This window comes from Thalassophryne amazonica, chromosome 8 (assembly GCF_902500255.1).
Source record: "Thalassophryne amazonica chromosome 8, fThaAma1.1, whole genome shotgun sequence".
In the NCBI taxonomy this organism is placed as follows: domain Eukaryota; kingdom Metazoa; phylum Chordata; class Actinopteri; order Batrachoidiformes; family Batrachoididae; genus Thalassophryne; species Thalassophryne amazonica.
The window spans coordinates 69,899,339-69,924,032 of record NC_047110.1 but is presented as its reverse complement, the minus strand read 5'-3'; the positions used below and the strand labels follow the sequence as shown (position 1 = coordinate 69,924,032).

General features: G+C 41.7%; 1 protein-coding gene across 2 annotated transcripts in view; it reads right to left on the bottom strand.

The window, feature by feature from the left end:
- Positions 1–986: 986 nt before the first annotated feature.
- b4galnt3b (beta-1,4-N-acetyl-galactosaminyl transferase 3b) overlaps positions 987–24,694 on the bottom strand; it is a 79,148-nt gene continuing 55,440 nt past the window's right edge. The window contains exons 13-21 of one of the 2 annotated variants that reach the window (XM_034176580.1): positions 22,567–22,634; positions 21,414–22,482; positions 14,503–14,762; positions 10,314–10,467; positions 10,152–10,224; positions 9,900–10,053; positions 5,653–5,779; positions 1,518–1,633; positions 987–1,445 (exon numbers count right to left, since the gene is read on the bottom strand). In XM_034176580.1, the coding sequence (XP_034032471.1) occupies positions 1,522–1,633; positions 5,653–5,779; positions 9,900–10,053; positions 10,152–10,224; positions 10,314–10,467; positions 14,503–14,762; positions 21,414–22,482; positions 22,567–22,634 (2,017 nt within the window). In that variant the 3' untranslated portion in view covers positions 987–1,445; positions 1,518–1,521. Of the gene's footprint in view, positions 1,634–5,652; positions 5,780–9,899; positions 10,054–10,151; positions 10,225–10,313; positions 10,468–14,502; positions 14,763–21,413; positions 22,483–22,566; positions 22,635–24,694 lie in introns of both variants that reach the window. The other variant, XM_034176579.1, reaches the window with a different exon arrangement.

Genomic DNA, 24,694 nt, shown 5'->3' with positions numbered 1-24,694 from the left:
TAATGGATCTGCTATAGCGACCCCAAGTCAAAAAGGGAGAAGCTGAAAGAATTTACTTTGAATATATAAAGTTAAATCTACACGCACACTGGAATGTTCGGCCTTTGGTTAAAAAATAAATAAGTCAAACTCCTGTCCACAATGCGACATAAAACACATTCCCTGTCAAGAACATGCCAAACCAAGAGGTGGCGATATATCCCTAACCTTATAGCCATGTTGGCCAATCACAAGCCAGGGGGAGTACTGGGAACCCTCCATTTTCCTTGTCTACACATAAACATTGAAACTGAGTTTCTGTAAAGCTTCACCTCGAAAGGTGTTTGGGAATTTTTACTGACGTAAAACACAGTTAGGCTGTAGATGGAAGGCCAAAATGCAGAGAAAAGGCTACATTTTCCAAAATACCAGTGTACATATTGTATATATGGATGGAGTGTTTGCATGTATATACATGATCATTACATCTGCTCCAGAGGTATCATCTTACCTGTATCTGTTATACGTCATGACATCACAAAGATCGTTTGAAATACTGTCAATATTCCTTGGGGAATTTTGTCTCGGGCAGCATGGTGTCTTAGTGGTTAGCACTGTTGCCTCACAGCAAGAAGACCATGGGTTTGATTCCCAACTGCGGCTTTTCTGTGTGGAGTTTGCATGTTCTCCCCGTGTTTGCGTGGGTTCCCTCGGGGTGCTCTGGCTTCCTCCCACATCCAAAGACATGCAGGTTTGATGAATGGGACACTTTAATTGGTAATGTGTATATATGTATGTATGTAGGTATATATGGGGTGGGCGTTTATAAGCTTTGCTTCTGCTCACCCCCTTTTTGGTGATACATGTCACTGTGGAATTGTCTTGTGTATCAGTTTTTGTTATTGACGAGTTGTGTGCCAAATAAATAAATTCAAGTAAGTTCAAGTTCAGGTAAGTTCAAGTTCAAGTAGGTGTGCATGCAGGTATGACTGTGTTTGTTTGTCTGTAAGTGCCCCTGCGACAGACTGGTGTCCTATCCAGGGTGTACCCACCTCACGCAAGCAGCTGAAGATGAGTGAGTGAGTGAATTTCGTCTCCCCTTGATGGAGGTATATGAATGATTAACTGCTGAATTTATGCAGAAGGTTTCCTCTTAGTTTTGTCTTTGGCTGAGGTCAGGATTGTTCCGCCAGGAGTGCAGATCATCTCAGCCTTCTGTCAGTACCCTGGTACACAGCGGTATCCCCTATAAATGTACTATCACATACTAGCCAGTGACATTTACATAGAGCAGTACCATATCTTCAGACAACAGTAAGGCAACTGTAGGTCATTTCAGTCAGTGTTACAGTAATTTCAATAAAATAAATTCTGAGAATCAAAGTATCAGTAGTATTTCCTTGGTCAGGTGACTGAAGACGGTATCAAGGGTATGGCAGGATCTTCCCATAGCCAGTGTGTACTATCTCCAAGAAGCAGAATTCATGGCGTGACAATAAAGTGCTCCAACTGCCATGGTTGCAGCCATGACAGTTGACCTGGTCACCTGGAGTTTGATGACATACGCCGGTTCCACATGCCACGTTTGGAGTGATAGTAGTGGAAGAAGTTCCTCAGGTAGATTCTCTCTACTTCCAGACCTCCCTGGAGGATCCTAGAGCAGAGAACATAGAATAAGTTGTTTTGCTTACCTACTAGCATCAAAGAAAAACCAGCTCGAATACACCAGCATTTCTGTGACAATGGTCAGTCACGTGTCCCGTCAACCCGTCTGCCTGTCTGTCAGTTTTTTTTATTGATCATTAAACTTTAACATCTGCTACACTCAGCACACGTACATGAAGGGGGCATCTGATTAGCAACTTGGCGAGCTTTGCTTTGTGTTGTATTTTGTTTCTGGAAAATGAAAAAAAAAAAAAAAAGAATTATTCTTTACAAGGAGTGTGGTAAAGCCCCGTTGTTTGATGAGATCCATCCAGAAATGCTGAAGGCTTTGGGTGTGGAGGGACTGTCTTGGATGAGACATCTCATCAACATTGCATGGAGGTCTGGAATAGTACAAAAGGAGTGGCAAACGGGTGGTTGTCACCATATTTAAAAAAAAAAAGGGGGGGGAGGGGGGGACCAGAGAGTGTGTGCCAATTACAGGGCCATCACACTACTCAGCCTCCCTGGTAAAGTCTACTCCAGGGTGCTCTAAAGGAGGCTTCAGCTGATAGTCGAACCTCAGATTGAACTGACCAGCTCTTCATTTTCACAAGGATCTTGTAGAGTGCCTGGGAGTATGCCCATCCACTCTACATGTGTTTTGTGGACTTGGAGAAGGTGTATGATCGGTACCCCAGGAGATACTGTGGGAGGTGCTGTGGGAGTTTGGAGTGAGGGGGTCCCTTCTCACGGCCATCCAATCTCTGTACTCACAAAGTAAGAGCTGTGTTCGGGTGCTTGGCAGTAAGTCAGACTTGTTTCTGCCGGGGGTTGGCCTCTGCCAGGGCTACGCCTTGTAACCAATCCTGTAAAATATACATGGACAGGATATCGAGGTGTAGTCGGGGGAGTAGTGTCTTCAGTATGGTGGGTTCAGGGTCATCACTGCTTTTTGCAGATGATGTGGTCCTGCTGGCTAAATCGGCATGTGACCTCCAGGACACACTCCGTTTGTAGCCAAGTGTGGAGCAGTTGGGATGAGGATCAGCACCTCTAAATCTGAGGCCATGGTTCTCAGCAGGAAACCGATGGATTGTCTACTCTGGGTACAGAATGAGGTGTTGCCCCAAGTGAAGGAGTTCAAGTACCTCGGGGTCTTGTTCATGATTGAAGGTACAATAGAACATGAGATTGTCTGACAAATCCACACTGCAGGGATGGCATTGCATTCTCTCTGCAGTACTGTTATGACAAAAAGGGAGCTGAGCCAAAAGGTGAAACTATTGATCTACTGGTCAATCTTCATTCCTCCTCTCATCGATGGTCATGAGGGTTGGGTCATGTCTGAAAGAACAAGATCGGGGGTACAAGCGGTCAAAATGGGTTTCCTCAGGAGGGTGGTGTCTCCTTTAGACATATGGTGAGAAGCTCAGTCATTCGTGAAGAGCACGGAGTCGAACCGCTGGTCCTTCGCATTGAAAGAAGCCAACTAAGGTGGTTTGGGCATCTGGTAAGGATGCCTCCTGGGTGCCTCCCTACGGAGGTGTTCCAGGTGTCTCCTGCTGGACTTGCTGCCCCTGTGACTCGATCGATCTTCTAATTGATTCCTTTGTTAAATGTCACCTCTCAAGAACTTCACCAGCTCTATGCATCCATGGATGGAACTGGTGGTCCTCTTCTATCAGGTGTGCAATGGATAAATAGCTCCACACCTTGTCTTTTCTTCTCTGCTACATCCAAAACAGACTCTACCCTGTGGTTCATAATTTCTTGGTCACTGCTTTAATCATTCTCAGAAATTTCATTTTAGCAGTATTCATGGTTTGGTTTTGAAGCAAGTGTTCACACTTCTGATGTTTTGGTTGGAGTTATAGTTCCATTCGTGCAGATGCTTAAAGATTTGTAGTGTGTGTCCACCACTGCCACCAAACAGGCAGATAACTGGTCCAGCACCTCTCAAAAGTAATCATCTATCTACTGCCGCCAGGTGAAATGTGGGCATCCCCTTGGCCTTCTTCAGCCGTTGAGGTCTTCAACACTGAGGCACCATACATGCTGGATCATTCATAGAAAAATATGACATGGCCAAATTGTTGTAGCTGATGTTCTCTCACAATGCAAGTGATAATCTTCATTTTAGTCTCCCTAATTAACCATTAATTTGACACAAAGTCATTCCAGTTATGCCCATGGATACTTGGGTACCTTGAAATTACACAATGTTTAAGTCCCAAGGCTACAGCAGCAACATTTCCACCAAGTTTAACAAAAGTTAGCTTTTTAAAATAATCCTATTGACAATAAAATATAATATTTATCACCGATGATGACAGTTGACCTCTGTGCAGAAATGTGCATCTTCTATTAGGTTTTGTAGTTGCTTCTTTATCTTTCAGGGAGACTGACTACAAATTTTGTGAATGTCTGAGATAGCTGTAAATCTTCTCCTCAGGAATGCATTGTTGCCAAACTTCAAATATATAGTTGCCATTGAAAATGATCCATGTTATGGCAGTTATTTATCTTCATGTTCTTTCGGTTGCTCCCATTTGGAGTCACGACAGCAGATCATTCATTTTCATCTTGTCCTGTCCTCTGTATCTTCCTGTCACACTAACCACCTGCATGTCCTCCCTCAGCTCATCCATAAACCGCCTATGTGGCCTCCTTCTTCTCCTCCTGCCTGATGTCTTCATCCTCAGCATCCTTGTCCCTATATCAAGATTATTTATGGGTCTCTGCACATCATCCAGTCTTCTCTTGCTCTCATTTTCTTCATTCATCAGCTCCTCAAAATACACCCGCCACCTTTTCAACATGCTCTCCTCAAACCAGAATCTTTGGGACAACAGGGATGATCTATACTCAACAAAAATATAAACGCAACACTTTTGGTTTTGCTCCCATTTTGTACGAGATGAACTCAAAGATCTAAAACTTTTTCCACATACACAATATCACCATTTCCCTCAAATATTGTTCACAAACCAGTCTAAATCTGTGATAGTGAGCACTTCTCCTTTGCTGAGATAATCTATCCCACTTCACAGGTGTGCCATATCAAGATGCTGATTAGACACCATGATTAGTGCACAGGTGTGCCTTAGACTGTCCGCAATAAAAGGCCACTCTGAAAGGTGCAGTTTTGTTTTATTGGGGGGGGATACCAGTCAGTATCTGGTGTGACCACCATTTGCCTCATGCAGTGCAACACATCTCCTTCGCATAGAGTTGATCAGGTTGTCAATTGTGGCCTGTGGAATGTTGGTCCACTCCTCTTCAATGGCTGTACGACGTTGCGCAGAAATTCTTTGGTTATGCAAACCGATTGTTTCAGCAGGTGTCCGAGTGGCTGGTCTCAGACAATCTTGGAGGTGAGCATGCTGGATGTGGAGGTCCTGGGCTGGTGTGGTTACACGTGGTCTGCGGTTGTGAGGCTGGTTGGATGTACTGCCAAATTCTCTGAAATGCCTTTGGAGATGGCTTATGGTAGAGAAATGAACATTCAATACACGAGCAACAGCTCTGGTTGACATTCCTGCTGTCAGCATGCCAATTGCACGCTCCCTCAAATCTTGCGACATCTGTGGCATTGTGTTGTGTGATAAAACTGCACCTTTCAGAGTGGCCTTTTATTGTGGGCAGTCTAAGGCACACCTGTGCACTAATCATGGTGTCTAATCAGCATCTTGATATGGCACACCTGTGAGGTGGGATGGATTATCTCAGCAAAGGAGAAGTGCTCACTATCACAGATTTAGACTGGTTTGTGAACAATATTTGAGGGAAATGGTGATATTGTGTATGTGGAAAAAGTTTTAGATCTTTGAGTTCATCTCATACAAAATGGGAGCAAAACCAAAAGTGTTGCGTTTATATTTTTGTTGAGTGTAGTTTAAGATTAATTTTGCCAACAATATTAAGACAAGATCAAAGTAAAAACAAGTAAAACAAATAAAAATAAAATAATTAATGAATAAATGTCAGCCTATCCAGTAAATTACAATCAGAATTCAAATAACACACCTATCAAGAAGTTCCCAGTCTTCTCCTCCCCACCGGTTGGTGAATTCTTTGGTGTTCATTCCTCCAATTTTTATCAGATCTGTCTTATAGATCCCCAGCAGTCCAAAGCCATTGACCTCCCAGTAACCTGCAACACAGATGCTCTTGCTCGTCACATTTTCATGAAAACTTTATGTGGTTATTATTAAAAGCAGCAAGTATTTATTTCAAGAAGATTTTGTATTTCTGTTTACCAATGACATTTGGACTGATAGTACTTATTGGTATGTTTTCTTCCCTTTTGACATTTAAGTCCTCTCCTTTTACAAATTAATTCAGTTTCATGATTATTGTAACTGGGACTTTTAATTTAAAAACTACACATGTTAAAAGTGATTAAAATTAAGATAGTATCTAATAGTATATAACCACCTACAGATTAGGATAAAGTTATTAACCCAGTGTGAACTTTTCTTTAAAATTTTCCCGAGTGCTTTTTTAACAGAGCAAGGAATTTTCAACACAGGATTTCTAAACATCCTAGCTTTATTTTGGATACTTACAGAAACAAAATTATTTCACAAAAACAAAAACTACCAGAAATTATTAGTCTTCTGATGCTAATAGTCAATTGTGTGTCCTTTTTTCTGGATAACAGCCTGCAGTCGCTGGGTGTAGGTTTCATCTGCTAGCACTTTTCGCCAGTTTTCACTGAACTTTTTTCATTGAAAAAAGTTTCCTGCTTTATTCACCACGGTGGTTCTCCTCATTTGTGCTGGTCGGTGTTCACATCACATCTCAGGCGTGTGTAAAGGAAGTGCTGCAGCAGCTGATCTGGTCAGCTGCTGCAGCACTTTTTAGGCACATTCCACTGTGACAGAAGGTTTTGCCATGAAAAGAGTTGCAGCGAAATTCATCGGCATGAAGCTGATGGCGCAGCAAAAGCACCTCAGTGATGAAGTCTCACAGGATATGTTGTGACATGCCCAGCTCTTGCACCATTTGGAAGATTCAGACTGCTTTCAGTGGCTTTTCACTCATGTGACTAGCCAAGAAATTGTGGACGAGGTGAGCATGTCACAACATGTCCTGTGAGGCTTCAACACGGTGGCGCTTTTGTTCCACCATCAGCTTCGTGCTGATGAATTTTGCTGCAACTCTTTTCATGGCCAAGTCTTCTGTCACAGTGGAATGCGCCGAAAAAGTGCTGATGTCCACCTCTTCCGCAATTTCTCGGATAGTCACACGACAGTCCCACATCATCACAGCGTTCACTTTGGAAATGATCCGGTCATTTCAGCATGTTGATGGGCACCCGGAGCACGGTGCGCTCTCCACCGTTGTGCGGCCGTCTTTAAACTGGTTGTACTGCTCCTTAATCTGTGTGATGCCCATAGGATCGTCACCGAAAGCCGTCTGAATAATCCGAATGGTTTCCAACTGGCTGTCACCCAGTTTCTGGCAAAATTTGATGCAGTCGCGCTGCTCCAGTTGTTCCGCCATTTCCTTGCAAAGAAAAAACAACGAGAGACTCCACCCATCCTCACACAAAAGCTGCTTACAAGCAAATGATGCAAACCGACAGGCGTGAAAAAACTCACGCATACACACGAAGGTTCAAGGTTGGCTCATGCAAGCACACGTGATTCAAATCCATCAGGTTTTTGAAAAAAATAAAAAGGTCGGATACTTTTCTAACAGACCTCGTATATATATGCACACACACAGTGGTGGGCACAGCTAATCAAAACGTTAGCTTTGATAACAGCTAATCAGCTAACTGAAAAGTTATCTTTTATGAAGCTAATCCGACAAACCACCCAAAGAATTATCGGAAGCTACAGGGCTACGCCTTGTAACCAATCCAATTCATTGTCTTCGGTACACTTGCAACTAACAAGCTGAATCGTTTCTGGTAGCGTCAAAGGCGACCACAGACCCAAACGATGAGTCAGCACTTCTGTCTTTGTGCGCCCTGCCCACTGCTGGAAGCTCCTGTTTACTACACAGCTTGTAGCAGTGAAGCCGCTGAGAGAAGCAGTGAAGCGCAACTCTACTCAATAGCAGTATCACCGTGAGGCAGAGGTATTGGAAAATAAAGCAGTGCTGACTTATGGTTTTGAAGTGTAAATAGAATTAATACAGATATAATAACTCCATTAATGTAAATTCTGTCATTTGTACAAAGTTAAAATATAACACATATCTTTTAATTTTAAATAATGCACTAATTCTGAAGTTTTGTAACAAACATAGACAGATGCCAAAGGGATTATGGGTAAATGAGCCTCCGCTAACACTGATTGGTTGACTCATTCATTTTATGTAAAAAACATGTTAATGTGAGGTGTGTGTGTGTTGGTGTTTACATATAAATGTGCCTTTTTAAAAATATACCTTTTTTTATTTGTTAAAAAAAAGCCATTTGCAAAGCCAAAAAGTTGATTTGACAACTGTCTGATATAACCGGGGTCAAAATAAATAGAACACTCCCATCTACTGGTGCCCAGATGCTCAGTACTTAGGGCGAATACTGCCATGAACACTACTGGCCAGTAGCTGGCAGTAGAGACCCTGAAAACTTGCAGTTTTCATACGGATCATTTATTATTCCAAATAAATAATTTGTCCGTGTCTGCTACTTTTAAAATGCGTGGAATTAATAAACGCAAACTGAATTTCAGACATCTTATATATATTGCTCTGGAACAAAGAGGACAGTCAGTGTTTGACAAAAGCAAGACGCTAAAGAACATGAAGCATTGCAGTTCCCAATGATTCCAATTGAAAATAATGGAGAAGCAACCTGAGCTTCTTCTGGCATTTTTACATCACAAACAGTAACAACGTCTATAAACCCAGAGAATATATTCATGAGAGTTTTAGGCACAATATACAAAGGGTTTAAATGCTGTTGTTCGTGTGGAGCCTGATCAGAGCATCGCAAATGCATTTCTTCTGTCGTGAATGTAGTGAGGTTACCCATAATGCACTTTGTGGAAACACAATGTCCACACTAAAACCTTCAGAATTAGTGCATTACTTTAAAACTAAAACATATATCTGATATTTTCACTTTCTAAAACTTCAGACGTGACGTTAATTTAAATAACTTGTCCGAAATTAGTTTGGTTAAAATTTTAACCATAAGTTAAAACTGCATGCCTCTGGATAAAGATAAAGATAAACTTTATTGATCTCACAGAGGAGAAATTCACATGTTACGTCAGCTCTTAAAAAAAACACACAAGATAGGTGCAAGTAGAGGAAAATGTTCATCAAACAGCGTGTGCAAGGATAAGCAACAATAATAATAATTGTAAGAGTATGAGACATAAATGAGGTAGAAATAGAATATGTATATATATATATACACACACACACACACACACACACATACATATACATGACTTGGGTGATATTGCCAGTACATCTGTATGGGGTCAAAAGAAATGAGCTTTTCTTTTCTGTGACCAGTTCTCCTTTGTCTGCAGAGGATAGAGCAGTTTCTCCTGGAACCCGGTCTCCTCTGTTTGCAGAGGATAGAGCTGTGCATCTAAAACATTTAACAGGTAGGTATTCAAATCTCTGATTTCGGACTTCATAAATGTTTATAACTGTTGAGCTTTGTTCACCACGCCTGCAAAAATAGGTTAGTGGTCTAAAATTTATTGGAAGATAATTAGTCCACTCATGGTTTTCAAAGTTATCTGAAAAGCTAATCCGATAATGAAAACATAGGCTTCGATAATTATCGGTTAGCGGATTAGTGGAACTGTGCCCACCAGTGTGTGTGTGTGTGTGTGTGGTTGCATAGCCTCAATGTTGGTGCAAAATTATTCCAAATACACAAAACCACTTCCATTCTAACTGCATCACTAGTTGAAAAATTGGCATTCAACTGTGATTCATTGACCTCTGTGAAATTTATCATTTCAAATGGAGTAATTTTGGTGACCTGTTACTCAAATACAGCAAAACAGAAAATCTGCTCTTTAGCCTCTGTAGTTAATTAAAGTAATTAATTAATTATTGCAAATGATGATATTTTACACCCTAAAGGAACTTATATCCTGCAAATAAATTGACACCAAAAATAAGACTGTACCACCAGTAGGTAGGGAGTTATGACAGAGCGTGCACAGAAATACTGGTGGATGGACAGATAGGTGACATCTTGGTACGTGGGCTCTGCAATTTTCAGATCTGTGAAGGCCTTAAAAGGCCATAAATAAGACCAGTTATTGAAAATGTATATATGCTCCAACCTCTGGCATCTGAAGGTGTAGCGCCACAGTCTAGTCTCATAACAATAGGAGCAAAGACCATGTATCCCTCCACACAGTGCTTCCTGATGGTATCGATGATGGAGGAAGGGAAATGGATGTGCAGGTCACAAAGAAACAGTATGCTGTGTTTGTCCTGAGGAAGGGCGATGAGGGAAAAACATATAAATAACAGGCTGATCAAAGAATGTACATATTTCTCAACTTAACCCTAAGGTATTCACCAATACTCACAGTTACAAGGTCAGCACCAGCTTGCAGACCAGCAGAGCGCTCAAAGTTTCCACTCAGTTTCACATACTTGTACCTGGCGTATTACATGGCGTATTACACAGACATTTATACACTGAGCCTTGCAGTTCAGAATCAGACTTTGTCGAGCATGTACATACACACCTTTCGAGACTGGACATCTGCAGAGCCATGTGGACGTCCATGTCAGTGCTGCTGTAGTCAACGATGATGAGATTGAAGTTGGTGTCTCCTGTTACTCTGTACAGTTCCTCCATATCAGAAATTAGCTGTTGCACCCACCGAGCCTGGTTTTTCACTGACAAACACATATGCACACATAATCAGTGTTTGGTAAATTACTGTCTGAATCAGCTGATGCCCTGATTACGACACTTGACAAGCTGAGTGAAGAAGGAGGAGTGCCTGCACTCCTGCAAATTTTTGTTTTAATTTACAGTACCTCACTGGCAGTTAGAGTTGTTAGTAAGGATACTGTAAATAAAAAAAGGAAATTTGTTACAGTGTGGGTTTGTGATAGTCTTGGATCAAGACTGGGATCCAGGCTTCCTGGACTTGGCCTTCAGAAGTGGATTTGTATGCAGTTAAATTGTTGAAATCGTACAGACATCCACTTATCTCAACAGTGACATATATCAATCAATCAATCAATTTTATTTATATAGCGCCAAATCACAACAAACAGTTGCCCCAAGGTGCTTTATATTGTAAGGCAAGGCCATACAATAATTACGTAAAAAACCCAATGGTCAAAACGACCCCCTGTGAGCAAGCACTTGGCGACAGTGGGAAGGAAAAACTCCCTTTTAACAGGAAGAAACCTCCAGCAGAACCAGGCTCAGGGAGGGGCAGTCTTCTGCTGGGACTGGTTGGGGCTGAGGGGAGAGAATCGGGAAAAAGACATGCTGTGGAAGAGAGCAGAGATCAATCACTAATGATTAAATGCAGAGTGGTGCATAGAGAGCAAAAAGAGAAAGAAACACTCAGTGCATCATGGGAACCCCCCAGCAGTCTAAGTCTATAGCAGCATAACTAAGGGATGGTTCAGGGTCACCTGATCCAGCCCTAACTATAAGCTTTAGCAAAAAGGAAAGTTTTAAGCCTAATCTTAAAAGTAGAGAGGGTGTCTGTCTCCCTGATCTGGTTCCACAGGAGAGGAGCCTGAAAGCTGAAGGCTCTGCCTCCCATTCTACTCTTACAAACCCTAGGAACTACAAGTAAGCCTGCAGTCTGACAGCGAAGCGCTCTATTGGGGTGATATGGTACTATGAGGTCCCTAAGATAAGATGGGACCTGATTATTCAAAACCTTATAAGTAAGAAGAAGAATTTTAAATTCTATTCTAGAATTAACAGGAAGCCAATGAAGAGAGGCCAATATGGGTGAGATATGCTCTCTCCTTCTAGTCCCCATTAGTACTCTAGCTGCAGCATTTTGAATTAACTGAAGGCTTTTCAGGGAACTTTTAGGACAACCTGATAATAATGAATTACAATAGTCCAGCCTAGAGGAAATAAATGCATGAATTAGTTTTTCAGCGTCACTCTGAGACAAGACCTTTCTAATTTTAGAGATATTGCGTAAATGCAAAAAAGCAGTCCTACATATTTGTTTAATATGCGCATTGAATGACATATCCTGATCAAAAATGACTCCAAGATTTCTCACAGTATTACTAGAGGTCAGGGTAATGCCATCTAGAGTAAGGATCTGGTTAGACACCATGTTTCTAAGATTTGTGGGGCCAAGTACAATAACTTCAGTTTTATCTGAGTTTAAAAGCAGGAAATTAGAGGTCATCCATGTCTTTATGTCTGTAAGACAATCCTGCAGTTTAGCTAATTGGTGTGTGTCCTCTGGCTTCATGGATAGATAAAGCTGGGTATCATCTGCGTAACAATGAAAATTTAAGCAATGCTGTCTAATAATACTGCCTAAGGGAAGCATGTATAAAGTGAATAAAATTGGTCCTAGCACAGAACCTTGTGGAACTCCATAATTAACCTTAGTCTGTGAAGAAGATTCCCCATTTACATGAACAAATTGTAATCTATTAGATAAATATGATTCAAACCACCGCAGCGCAGTGCCTTTAATACCTATGGCATGCTCTAATCTCTGTAATAAAATTTTATGGTCAACAGTATCAAAAGCAGCACTGAGATCTAACAGAACAAGCACAGAGATGAGTCCACTGTCTGAGGCCATAAGAAGATCATTTGTAACCTTCACTAATGCTGTTTCTGTACTATGATGAATTCTAAAACCTGACTGAAACTCTTCAAATAGACCATTCCTCTGCAGATGATCAGTTAGCTGTTTTACAACTACCCTTTCAAGAATTTTTGAGAGAAAAGGAAGGTTGGAGATTGGCCTATAATTAGCTAAGATAGCTGGGTCAAGTGATGGCTTTTTAAGTAATGGTTTAATTACTGCCACCTTAAAAGCCTGTGGTACATAGCCAACTAATAAAGATAGATTGATCATATTTAAGATTGAAGCATTAAGTAATGGTAGGGCTTCCTTGAGCAGCCTGGTAGGAATGGGGTCTAATAGACATGTTGATGGTTTGGAGGAAGTAACTAATGAAAATAACTCAGACAGAACAATCGGAGAGAAAGAGTCTAACCAAATACCGGCATCACTGAAAGCAGCCAAAGATAACGATACGTCTTTGGGATGGTTATGAGTAATTTTTTCTCTAATAGTTAAAATTTTATTAGCAAAGAAAGTCATGAAGTCATTACTAGTTAAAGTTAAAGGAATACTCGGCTCAATAGAGCTATGACTCTTTGTCAGCCTGGCTACAGTGCTGAAAAGAAACCTGGGGTCGTTCTTATTTTCTTCAATTAGTGATGAGTAGTAAGATGTCCTAGCTTTACGGAGGGCTTTTTTATAGAGCAACAGACTCTTTTTCCAGGCTAAGTGAAGATCTTCTAAATTAGTGAGACGCCATTTCCTCTCTAACTTACGGGTTATCTGCTTTCTAAAGGATACCTTTGGGTCCTCAGCCTTTGGGCTCAAGAGATGCCACAAAGAGCTTATAGAGTCATGAGGGCATTGAACAGAAATATTTGACAATGCTGATACCTTTGCAGGAGAACAAAGGCCCAAGTCTTTAGGATCCTGGTGCATCCTGTCTTGCTATATGGTTGTGAGACTTGGAGGCTAACCAGTGACCTAAGATGATGATGTCTTTGGTACTCTGTCTCTTTGGAGGATACTTTGGTATCCCTGGAAATATCTACGTCAAGCAAGGTAGGCACAGATGGAGAGTACAACTTGCATTGTGTGGAACCACCACCTACAACATTTTGGCCATGGGGCACATTTCTCTGTGCATGACCCAGCAAGCAAGCACCTCAGTATTGAGAACCCCCGGGGCCGGAGGAAGCCAAGGGAACACCAAGGTTTCACCTGGTTGTGGCAGATAGATGGTTACTTTCGAGACATAGGGATAATCCAGCTCTCTGCCTGGGTAGTTACCAGCGTATCCTACAACCGGTGCATCCCCACATCTTCCACAGCCAGGTGAAACGTGGACATCCCCTTGGACTTCTCCAGTCACTGGTGTCAACACTCCGATACCTGCACAGTGGATCGTGCACAGAGAAACACACAAGCACACTAACCACACCCTGCAAACAAGTGCGCTCCAAGTGCTCGTGTCTAATTCAACAAAGAAATCTACATGTCTTCATGTTCTTTCCACACATTAGTATTTTAAAGACTCACTGTTACAATTCACTTGCACAAATTGCTTTGGCCCATTGACAAGTTACGTCTCAATACACTTGGATGTTAACATCATGAAACAGTGGCCTTTACTGCTATGAACACTGAATTAGGGACAAGGTGTACACCATCTCAACAAATGGTAAATGGACTGCATTTATATCGCGCTTTTCCATCTGCATCAGAAGCTCAAAGTGCTTTACAATTATGCCTCATATTCACCCATTCACACAGACACACTCACATCAGGGTGCTGCCATGTGAGGTGCTCACTGCACACCAGGAGCAACTAGGGGATTAAGGACCTTGCCCATGATTGCCCGTGATTTTCTGGTCTGGCTGGGTTTTGAACCGAGGATCCTCTGGTCTGAAGCCCAACGCTTAAGCACTAGACCTCCCTCTCAAGTGTATGCAGTGTCAATATTGTAAATTTCACAGACGTCTTACAGTAAATTCAACATCCCATGTAAAGTTAATGTCCCATGTCATTCTGCTGTTAACACATTGCTACACACCCTGAAGAACACACAAAAAGGCACACATCTCAGTGTGTTCTGGACTAGGCTGATGCAGTGAGTAAAGCTAAATATAAATGTACCTGGAACTATGAAGTGAACCATGGCAACAGGATTCCACTGGAAGCCCACTGGGTTGCACAGCACCATCTGAGATATGGGGTGCCGTAAACCGAGACTGACTACGCGTTTCTTGCTGTACCGAACCAGAGTGTAGATGTACTGTGCGAACCGCAGCAACTGGCCAGTCGAGTTTTTCAACTCCAGCTCTATGAGGTACCGGCTACCTTGGATCCCATCCACACGCTTCACCACATTAATCACACGGACCAGGGTGAACTGCCTATGGACACAGGACAAGTCACAAAAACATAAGAGAAAAGCAGCACTTTTTTTCAACACAGACACAAACTTGTACAGTAAATCAGGGTTTTGTTTGTTTGTTTGGTTTTCTATGCACCACCTCAGTATCTGAGGTAATTTTGGTTGGAAATTTAAATACTAGTTTTTATGACACATGAATACTGATATTAGATTGAGGAAGAGGATCATAATATAAACTAGGGTTGTGATGACTATTCGTTAAGAGTCAACTACAATGGGTTAGTGCCCGACTACTTGTCTAATCTCGTCTGACTGCAAGTCTGCAACTGAAGATGCGCATTCTTAAACAAAGGTGGGCTTGTGTTAAGCTACCTTGACACTTGCATGAATTTGATCCCCGCACTGCTGCACAATTCATTGTACCAATGCGGCCCACTTTGTCCTTGCTGGACGGCGTAGCTGATGATGCATTTGCTCTCAGAAGTTGGCTGATGAAACCATTTCTCATCACTCCCAGAATCACAGAGAAATTATCTGCAGATTCTCTGTTGCACATGCAGTGGAGAACGCATTTGGAATCATCTCAAAAGTAATTATTTATTTTATTTTGTAATGGATTGGTAAAAGAGTTGCAGTGACACATAGTCTTTTTGAAGAGGTTGCGCAATGTTCACATCTAGTTCACAAAATTAATGCATGCCAGAAGTTTCAAAATTTTTCTTTGCACACTTGCACGCACACCTCACGTAAGTTTACAACGGTTTACAACAAGTTTTCTCACTGGCACGCCAGACTGCATGCCAGAGCGGGAATCAAATTCATGCAAGTGTCAAGGCACGTTTACACTGTATTTGGGTTTTTAAGATTAGGGCCTGATTTACTAAGATTGCAGATAATGAGCGCTAAATTGCGTGGTCAATCCAAATGTTTGCTTGTTGTGGTGGAGGCAGTTTTGCGAGTGATTTATTATAAGTAAAATGTGCAACTAACAGTAGATGGTAATGTGACACAGACAGCAGTGTGTAAATTATGAGTTTGCATGAGTTAATGGCAGTAAGCACAAAGTTAAGTTCAATCAGTCACATAAGTTAATATACTGCATGCTGGTTCTAGTCAAGTTTGAACCCCGCGTGATATTGCACCACTTATGGGGATGGCCGCTCTGGTGTACTGTTTTGTTTTTGGCTGCGATCGCCGATGCAGTTGCAAAAGTGCAGTTTTTTTCTGTTCCTAGTGGAGAAGGGAAGATGAGGCAAATGGGAGAGGTCATGTCGGTAAGTGTTATCCTAAACAGCTAACCAGAGTAGCTCCGTTCTCTCACCTGTACAACCGCCTCAACACGTTTAAGCTCCAGGTCATAAACAAACCGCAACATATGTCCACTTTCCACTGCATCTTCAAATTTTCTTTGCATTTACACTTTGTTTGTGTGTAATTTGCCGAAGATCTCAGAGAAAGTAATGTGTTTCTGTCCCCGGAAGTAGAGAAATTATATCATATGCTTCATATTTTAACCCTTTAGTGCCCGCCCTCAAACGAGACTGCGCTGCCCAATACACATGGAAGACAACTCAATATTTTACGACTTTATACTTTATTATGTATGAACTCTGTAGCATTAAGTGGATGTTCATGTGCTGACTATTAAAAAGAAAAGAAGGAAAAAAAGCAGTCTTCTATTTCCAAGGTTTAGTTATTCTTCAATCCAAGGTATTTCAACAAACTGGTGAATAACTATGAGGTGTTCTGCAAGTACAATGCACAGCTGTCTCTGTGCACTCTGTGCGTAAAGTAGCGCACAGAGTGCACATGTAGCACAGACAAACACATGTGCATCACCCCACAAAGACAGCTGTGCGTGATGTGCTCATAGCTCAGAATGTGTGAGAAACAAAACACAGCTGTCGCGTACACACAGGTGGCTGTGCAGACAGCTGTGTGTGTGTCGGCAGAACACACAGATGTATGCTCTGTGCAAAGTTGTCTCTGTGCACGTCACTGTCAAAACACACAGACCTTGCACAGATGTGCAAGCATCATCCCACATAAGCCCTATTATGCGCATGGGTGTGTCTTTATTTGTGCAACATGCCAATGACTGTAACTGCCATGAGTTGCACCAAAATGCAAAATGCACCTGGTCTGCCTGTTACATATGGAGGCATTTATTCTTAAATAAATAAATGCAAAGTAAACCGTTAACCTTTTTAAATGTACCCGACATTTCAAATTCAAAATTCAAATTTATTAATTTATACAGCGTCAACTCACGACAAGGTCGCCTCAAGGCGCTTCACAGAACACAACTCAGTAAAACATAACAAATTGAATTAAAAGACTAAAAACATAATTAAAGAGTAAAAAGAATAAAAAACATAATAATATAATATAGTAATGCTATAACAGTGAAAACAAATGGGTCTTAAGTCTCGATTTAAAAGACTCCACAGGATCTGACTGCCGTATGTGCGCAGGGAGATCGTTCCACAGAACAGGGGCACGATAAGAAAAAGCTGTGTGACCCGCAGACTTTTTATTCACCCTAGGAGCACAGAGAAGTCCTGCATCCTGCGAACCCAGAGCCCAAGCCAGTACGCAGAACTTAACCAGGTCAGCCAGATAGGGAGGTGCCAGTCCGTGAACAATTTTATAGGCTAATAACAGAACCTTAAAATCCGATCTCGCAGAGACAGGAAGCCAGTGAAGGGATGCCAAAATGGGCGTAATGTGATCAAACTTTCTGCATCGTGTCAAGAGTCTGGCAGCAGCATTTTGAACCAATTGAAAATCCCTAATGCTGGACTGCAGTAAACCAGAAAATAGAGCATTACAATAGTCCAATCTAGAACAGATAAATGCATGTATCAGAGTTTCAGCATCAGCCATAGACAGGATGGGATGAATCTTTGCTGATGTCTCGCTGGATCAAGAACCATCATTTCAGTCTTATCAGAGTTTAAAAGTAGGAAGTTTTTAGACATCCAGCTTCTCACTGATGCAAGGCAATCTTCTAAGAATTTTATGTGACTGAGATTACCAGCAGTTATCGGCATGTATAACTGAGTATCATCAGCATAGCAGTGAAAGGTAATCCCAAAACACTGCAGTATATGCCCAAGGGGTGCTATATAAAGGGAGAAGAGCAGGGGGCCTAAGATGGATCCCTGTGGAACCCCAAACTTTATGTCACTAAGGTTAGAGCTAGTGTTATTGTACAAAATGGCTGGACAGGTATAACGTCAACCACGCAAGGGCACATCTAGTAATCCCAAAATGATTCTCCATCCTTTCAAGTAAAATATGATGATCCACGGTATCAAATGCAGCACTAAGCTCTAACAGCACCAAAACTGTAGTGGTGTCCAAGTCCATTGCTCTCAGAAGGTCATTCATTACTTTAGAGAGCGCTGTCTCTGTGGAGTGATATTATTTAAAAGCATACTACAGTGGCTCAAAAAGATTATTCTCAGTAAGGTGATCCACGAGCTGCTGTGAAACCACTTTTTCCAGAATTTTAGAGCAAAATGATAAATTTGATATCGGCCTATAATTTTTCAATACACTAGGGTCAAGATTATGTTTCTTAAGTAATGGTTTAATCACTGCAGATTTGAAACATTTAGGAACAGATCCAGAAGTTAGTGAGAGATTAACAAGTTCCTGTTGGGAAAGTGTAGGTACACGGACCCACAACAGGGGGCGCAAATGAACGGACAATGGAGGAAGTCAAATAACAACACTTTACTGTTGTGAATGGGCACAACAAATACAACAGATTACAATAATGGACAAAAAGCCAAATCACAAAAGGTGTCGTGTGGGCAGGCTCGAAGATAGGAGACGTCCGTCCAAAGCAGAACCGGAACCACACGATTTCCTCCGCCACCAGACCCCGGGAATACTGGAGCCGCCAAGTCCCGAATTCCCAGGTGGCCACTGCCTCCGCGTGTCGGACCTGGTACTGCTGGCGAGGAACAAAGAAACAATTAAATGAGGGCGCGTTTGCATCCAGCAATCCGCACGGCAGGAAAACTACCTCCACCTCTCGTTGGAAAAGAAGTCTGTTATACAACGCACAAAGTCACAAAAAGGTTTACTGTCACACAGTTAGCTGAGTACGTTACCTTCCAGGTAGAACGATATCTCGGCAAAGAGGTGGAGACGTCGTCCTGCTGATGTACCCCTGCTGATCGGATGATTGGTAACAGCTGTTGCAGATGATGCGTGACAGCTGTCATCCTGGCTGCTCCTGTGAGGCGGCTGCGCCCTCTGGTGCCTGGCGCCCTCTGGTGCCTGGAGCCCGCACTCCAGACAGGACGCCCTCTGGTGGTGGGCCAGCAGTACCTCCTCTTCTGGCGGCCCACACAACAGTTCCAGCACAGTCAGCCCAACAATGGGCCACAGATCCTGAAACAGTTTTGTTGGTATAGGATCAAATAAGCAGGATGTGCTCTTTGTAGACATCATGAGCTTCGCCAGTGCGCCAGTGAGATACTATCAAATTCTGCAAATCTAGGTAACACTTCAGCGGTAGCACCCACCTCCATAGCAGGGTGCAGTGGCTGAGCCAATGCATGCTGGGATATGCTCAACCTAATGTCTTCTATTTTCTTCTCGAAATAATCCAAGAAGTCCTGTGCTGACAAGGGAGAGTGACTAACAGGTTGCTGTTCATGAATGAGTAATGCTACCATGTCAAAAAAAACTTTGAGCTATGCTTGTTTTCGTTGATAAAATCAGAATAATAGGCCCACTTTGTAGCCAGTAGTGCATGCTTACCTTCTAAGATTGCATCATGCCACGCAAGGTGGAACATCTCTAATTTGGAGCTACGCCTCTAACCTTCTGCCTTAGGTCACGCAAGTAACCACTGAATCAAGGCGACTGTGCCTTGGGAAGGCGTGGCCTTAATAGAGACAGTCACAGCGAATGGTTTTTACCCAAGGCAAAAAATATGGCCATCGGGTATAGTGATGGTCTTGCGTCCGTCTGTCTGTGCTCAGCATAAGTCCAGCCCGATTAGTGACAAGGTCTTCAAATTCACAGGGAACATTCCTGGGACACAGACCTTGGACAAGTTCAAAGATGGCTAACCTTGACCTATTTTAAGAGGTCAAAATGTCACATTCTGTTTCCTATTGTTATGCTTCTATGGCCGACAGCATGAATCATGCAAATCCACTTTTTCGGTTTTTTTTTGGGGGGGGGGGGATTCTGGGAAGGACACGATGTTAGCCAATCAGAGTAGAGACGCTCCGTGACATCACTGACTGTTCTCTCTCGAGCTGTTAATCCAACATGGCGGAATTCGTTCAGAAACTGCTGTTTCTGTGTAAATCTGTTTCTCATATATTACGTAAAAGCAAAACTTAAAACGCTGCTTTTGTAAGCTGATAACACCCTTAGAGTGATTTACAAGAAATCTCATGGATGTCAGAGTACACGTGCTTCACACGTAGTCAAAGGTAAATTCCAGTCTTTTCAAAAGCTCATGTACATGCACACGCACACCTTCTTGCAGACACCGTTAAAAGATACATGCTCATACGGCAGAGAGTGTTTTAGCATTGTGTTATATTTCTGTATTCTGTGTATGAGGAGGCAGCGGTCTGTGTGCTGCTGGCACAGCAGTATAAGTTTCCCCTGAACTTTCAAACTTGCAAAATACAGATGCAATCATCACCAGCTATATGTATAACTGACCTTGATAAATTCCGTTGTGTGTGCAAACCTCACTTATTTGCATGTTCCCTCCCAGAATTTTGTACAGTCATTTGGATAAACCCCAAAGTGCACATTCATAAAGATAAACGTGCTAAATGGACGATACACGCTATTTTGCGCATTTGACAGACACATCCTCCGTGTGTTGTTACTAAATCAGCAAGGCATTTGCACACATTTTTACACATGCAAACCTTCAGTAAATGAGGCCCAATATGTTTTCTGAACGGTAAATTGCATCAAAATGGAATTTCATTGAAAATGGCATTAGGTTCCTGTGTATCTTGCCTTACTGTGCTGTAAACCTCTCTTGCTTGTGTAATACTGTGTATGTAGATTTATATGTACACAGAATTATTAAAAAAAAATTCCGAGGTCCTATCAGAGAATGTTGCAAAAGAAAAAAAAAGAAAAGCATGGGGAAGAGTTGACTACAACTAATCAGTACTTTCTTCTAGTTGGCTTGTTAAGTAATTTATATAACATGACTTTCCTAAAATTTAAGAGTAAATGTTTCACAAAAAGTAACCTGCTTCAAATCACTGTTTAAGTAATGTATTTTTATGGCTTTAACGTTCATTTTACAGACACAACTTAATGAATGTACATTTCTACTGTGGTTTATTTACAATCCTCCCTGACTTGAACAACAACTACTTTCATTAACTGCATTTATTTCATTTCAATCAGCAGCCAGCACCCCCTCCACCTAAGGGCTTGAATAATCATGTTGCATCTAGTCATGCCACAAACATACTTAACTGTGTTCATGCCATGTTTTCAATTTCTAGCTCTATAGCAGTTGTTGTTTTAATTAGTTTGGAGTTTCACTGCTTAGAACTGACCTTATTAATTTATTGTCAAGGTTAATCATGAACTAGTCCCAACATTTATATAAACCATTTAACTGTTGATGAAATGAAGCTGGTTGCTGATGTCCACTTACTTTGGGTAGTTTAGTTCGAGCCTGTCCATGAAGCCCTGCACTACGGTCTCAACGTCATTGGTCTGGAGCAGTAGGTTGCCGGAGATGTTGCATTGCTGGTCTATCCAATCTGAGCGATATATCTGAAAGTCTATGTGGTTGACCTGGAAGGTTTGTCTCCAGTTGACCGCAGTATCAAACAGTGACTCGCTGAATTCCTCTTCGTCATCACTATCAGCAGCATATTGCTTTTCTTTTCCCCATTCACGTTGTTGATTGAAGTCTCTCCTTTGGTTCCGACTGTTATACACAGTATCTTTCTTTACATACTTCTCCGGCCACCTTTGGGCCACCTTATCTTTAGTTGTTATGTTCACATTTTTATTATCTTGTAATAGAGGCTTCTTCACCTTAAGCTCATCCTCCCTGAAACTTTTTCTAACATATGTATCTCCCTGATTCAACTGCACAAAAGTCCCTTCCTGGTCTGGCTCTGAAGTTCTCAAACGTTTAGTGGCAGCTGCTTGAAACTGATTCCGTCTGTTCACATGTGTCTGCTGCGTCGCCGCTATGGGTTTGAGAGGCATTGAGGCGTTCCTCTCTGGAGTCCTCAGCATGACATTGCTGTTCTTTCTCTGAGACTTTTGTACGTAATGTTGTTTAGAATATTGCTGGTTTCGCCAAATTATTAAGCTCTCCTTCGCTTCCATTGGCTTCACAGTGTTCGTCTGTCCTGCCCTCACGGAATTCTGCATTGACTTGAGTATTGCTTGTGGTCGAATCTGTTCTACTTCTTGGTCTTGTTGGTTAACCTTTAAATCTGCCTGACTCCGCATCAAGCGTGGATAGCGTTTTGAAGAGTCAACACTGCCTTGCCTTTTCCTCAACATATTTTCAGGCAGTGTTGTGGTAGGAGAGTTCTTCAGCATGTCCACAACTTCTTGCATGTCTAAAGTGAATAGCTTGCGCATGTCTTTCTTAGTGTCATGATTATTGTCATCTCCATAGTTCTGATTAAAGTTATCTTTGAGTTGGCCCCAGCTGTCTCCTGCACTGTGGTAGGTTTTATTGTTAAAGTTGTCTTGGTTATCTAGAAGATATGGACAGACAATACATGTAACTTAAATTCTTTGTTATTAAAGACAAGCAGGTTATTAGCTGTATACACAAATACCTCTTCCAAACTTTACATCTTGCTGCACTTCAGAGTGGTCAAGTCGCATGTATCTGGAGAACCCGAATCTGGAATAAAAAAATAAAAAAAATCAAACGATGTAAAATTATGCAATGATTGATTGCAATGTTTGGACAGGAAAGTATCCAGTCTGAAGCCAATCATACAACTTCCATCTGGGCCAAATCAAATGTCACTGATAGTTTCCAAATGATGCATTTCTTTTCACACCCAGCCCATGTTTTTTAAAATAAAAAGTGTACTTGCACTTATTTGTGCAACCATGGGTGCACATCGTGAGGCGGGAGAAAGTGACTGCACCACAGAGCAACTGAGATATACCTTGCATAGGTGTGTTCAATATGTGACTACACTCTACTCCGTTTCATTTCTGAGATCTAACAGGATCAGGTGTACACAGAGTTGAAAACAACAATTAAACTAAACAAAAGTAAGCAGCAATGGAAAATACTAAACTTCAACAGGACTGCTTTACTGCTTCACCACAGGGAGCTTTGGTGGCCACTCTCAGTTCATGCCCTGTGACATGTGACCAGATTTGTGTAACTCCCCAGAAAACCTCGAGTCCAATGTCTAAACAACTGCACCAGCATGAAGCGGACTCCGGCTCTTAAAGGCAACGACAGACGACACTGACTAATTTGTTTCATGTTACGAAAAAAATACACAAATAACTAATTACGTTGTGAAATACAACCCTTTTGTGCTCTGCAACCTACCCGGCACTCCGATTACACACAATAAAAATGGCACAGTGGAGTTGGACAAGCACTAAATATACTTTAGCTACAGACTATAATGTCAAAAATATGAATGAACATTCACTGATGTGAGAAGTACACAGAGATTTAGGCAAAACGTCACTGTGGCCTCTGCCACATGGCAAAGTATGGCATTACTAATGACAATAACTTGTTAAACGTCACTGATTAAATGAGTGATAGCAGATGATTGTGAAGACACATGAGAAGACCAGTGGCAAGAGAGCAGAGGGACAGAACGGGTGCATGACACACCGAAGCACATGCAAAAACATTCAAATACAATTACAAAGAAGAGTTTTGAATAGTAAAAGGGTGACATGTTTCATCCTCAGTTGTGCAAAAGACTAAAAGCTGTGAGTAAATTGAAGATGACATAACTGTCACCCTGGACAATGGACACCTATTTGTGCTCTATTGTGTCTAGACTTTGCCATTTTATTATTTATTATTCTACTGATTCCCTGTGATTAGCAGAACAAGCGTAGACAGAATGGTGTTAGATAATATCTGTGTTAATTCCTTATTTTATGTTAGTTATCAAGTATTTGCTTTTGTGATCTGTTTAGAAGTGTTTGGAACCTGGTTCTAACTGGTTCAAAGTTTCAACATAAGAGTTAAGATTCACTTCCATCACACATGCGCAAGTCTCAGATAAAGGGAGGGCTCCCCCGTCTGTGGGAAGCCAGTAAGATTAGGATTGTGAGACCAAAACCCACCCACTGTACCGCCTACATTGTCTTGTATAAAAGCCATATGTTGGTCATGTTCAAGGTCTTCCAGAAAATGGAGTCCGTGTGTGGACTCTATCTCTGGGGACCTGGGCCTGGTTTTCAGCGTGACTTTCAATAAATTCAAACTAAGGAATATATCGATTTCATTCTTTGTAACGGGCAGTGTGAACTGTTCTGTGAATTGTTCTGTAATTTATGTTTGTAGCATGGCCCAAGCAGAGGGTCACCACTTTGAGTCTGGTCTGCTTGAGGTTTCTTCCTCAGAGGGAGTTTTTCCTTACCACTGTTGCTCTGGGGGTTGGTAAGGTTAGACCTTACCTGTGTGAAGTGCTTTGAGGCAATTCTGTTGTGATTTGGTGCTATATAAAGGAAATAAATTGAAATTGAATTGAATTGCAGTATAATACTAAAAGAACCAGGAGGAATTACAATGAAGCCAGTAAAAAAAAAAAAAAAAACAGTAAAAACTACCATACAGTCATCTCTGAAATTTGGATTGTGACAGATACAAGTAAGTAACACTGAGCCTCCCATTTTGGGCTATGGTGGCCGCTCATAACACAATAAATTGCAGTTGTTCTTTTATACATTAGTTTAAACAAATGTGGTACA